The sequence below is a fragment of the Phaethon lepturus genome, unplaced genomic scaffold, assembly GCF_000687285.1.
Source record: "Phaethon lepturus isolate BGI_N335 unplaced genomic scaffold, ASM68728v1 scaffold47402, whole genome shotgun sequence".
Taxonomy (NCBI): domain Eukaryota; kingdom Metazoa; phylum Chordata; class Aves; order Phaethontiformes; family Phaethontidae; genus Phaethon; species Phaethon lepturus.
The window spans coordinates 1-1,965 of NW_010523528.1; the positions used below are offsets into that span (position 1 = coordinate 1).

Here is a 1,965-nt window from a genome sequence, read left to right on the forward strand (position 1 = left end):
CGGCCGTCGGCGCCCGCCGCAGCGCCCACCGCGTCCACGGCAGAAAAGAGCTTGCCCCCGGCTCCCCTGAACGTTATCCAGCCCTCGGAGGCACCGGTTGAGGAGGAAGACTTTAAACCGCGGCCCATCATTCCCATGCTTTACGTGGTTCCACGGACCAAAAAGGTGGTGTTTGACAAGGAGCGCATGTCCTGCCAGCAGGCGTTTGAGCAGTTTGCCACCCAGAAGAGCCCAAGTTGGCGGGAACAGACGGTCCCTATGGAGATCCCTGTGAAGGAGGAGGAGAGCGCGGAAGCAGAAAGTACGGAGGTTGCTATGGAAGTCAGTGATTTACAGGTATGCATGACCGAGGAGGTGACTATAAGGTTTGCCAGTTTTAAGCAAAAGTTGAGGACTAAACTTGGCGTGAGGGGAGTCCTGAATTGTGCCCGAGCCTCCAGTGGAGTAGTCCCGTGTTGGAGAGCCATAGGGTGCTTTTATGAGGAGAGATTATTTTCTCACAGTTCAGACCGTAGTTCAGTCCATCATTGCATTGATGCTGGCTGATTAATCAAACATGTTATTGCCTTCAAAAGAGAAAACAGAGAATCTCTTTTCTGCTACTAATAGTACAGATAACACCGAAACGATCATCCTCAGCACTAGGCAGGAAGACCCAGCACAAGCAAATGGCTGCTGCAGAGCAACCGTTCTGAGAGTGGTAAAACCAAACGATCCCAAGGGCAACTTTGCACCAACATTTTGATAATTCTCCAGCTGATAGCATGCGCTTTATGCTTCCAGCCGTTGGCCTGCTATATGGTGTTGCCTGGGGATCTTTTCCATCATGACGTTTAGAATTGGAAAAGTTGGCAGAAAACCTTTTCATGGACAATACAGTTCATGGCGTGTAATCTGTCTCGGGCATCTCTTTTCCTTGGAGAGTGCTTTCCTTAGGACAGTTTCCAAAAGAGAAAGAAGAAAACATTCAGTAATTAGCAGCAAGTCTGAGAATGCATTGAGTATTTACAATGTTGGATGGTACACGGGGCGGTGGGTACAGTACAATATAAATATGCTTGTCCTAAAATGCACCATAATGTTCTAGTAAAATGTTTCTGATCCTATGTGCCCTGTACATAATTTTTGTGCTAGAATTCCTAGCTGTTTATATGATTGACCAGACTTTTCATAAGCTAGTGGAATTGGCAGGATTGAAGCTGTTCTGAGGCTGTTCTGGTTTTAAGAAAACACTGTAGCTTACCTTTACCTGACATCCTAAGAGATAGCGTTGGCTTTATCTACTGCAGTAATTGGCTTGGGAGGCTTTATTGATTCCAGCCAAAAGGCAGTGAAAAATTTGCTGTGTAAATTCGAGAACTCTTTATAAAAAGACAAGGATTCTGCCTCTCTGTCCTGTACTCTCCCTTGCTGGCCGAGATATTTTGGGGTTCCCATCTAGCTGCTTCTGTTTGTTACAGACTGCCTCTGCTTTTTCAAAAATGAAGATGGAGATAAAGAAGAGTCGTCGTCATCCGCTGGGCAAACCACCAACGCGCTCCCCGTTGTCGGTGGTTAAACAGGAGACCTCGAGTGATGAAGGTGAGTGCATTAGCATTAAGAATGTGTGTGTGTCATGTCTGATCTGAAAAATTGCTGAAGCCATTAACATAACTGGAGGGCCTGAAACTTTTTGTGTCACACGTAACTGATAGAAAATGCAGTATGTTCCCATTTTGATAACCCAGCTGGAAACAAAATTCATCTGTGGGAGGTGTCCCTTCTCACCTCCCACCCTTTTTTTCTCTCCAGAAAAATATTTTGCTGGCTGCAGAATGAGGCAGCATTTTAGGCAAAGGGGGAAAAATATGTTCACAGAAAATAACATCATTAAAGTAAAAGCACCTTTTTAGATATGGCATTAAAACGAGATCTGTTCACCTCGCAGGGTGGTGGAAGTTAGGTCTGCTGTTATGTGTGTAGGGA

At 45.7% G+C, this 1,965-nt stretch overlaps 1 protein-coding gene across 1 annotated transcript in view; it reads left to right on the forward strand.

Moving 5' to 3' along the window:
• Positions 1 to 18: 18 nt before the first annotated feature.
• The window catches only part of LOC104616953 (lysine-specific demethylase 4B-like), a 9,382-nt gene continuing 7,435 nt past the window's right edge, over positions 19 to 1,965 (forward strand). The window contains exons 1-2 of the mRNA XM_010282139.1: positions 19 to 321; positions 1,461 to 1,581. Coding sequence (XP_010280441.1) covers positions 136 to 321; positions 1,461 to 1,581 — 307 coding nt within the window. The 5' untranslated portion in view covers positions 19 to 135. The remainder of the gene's footprint in view (positions 322 to 1,460; positions 1,582 to 1,965) is intronic.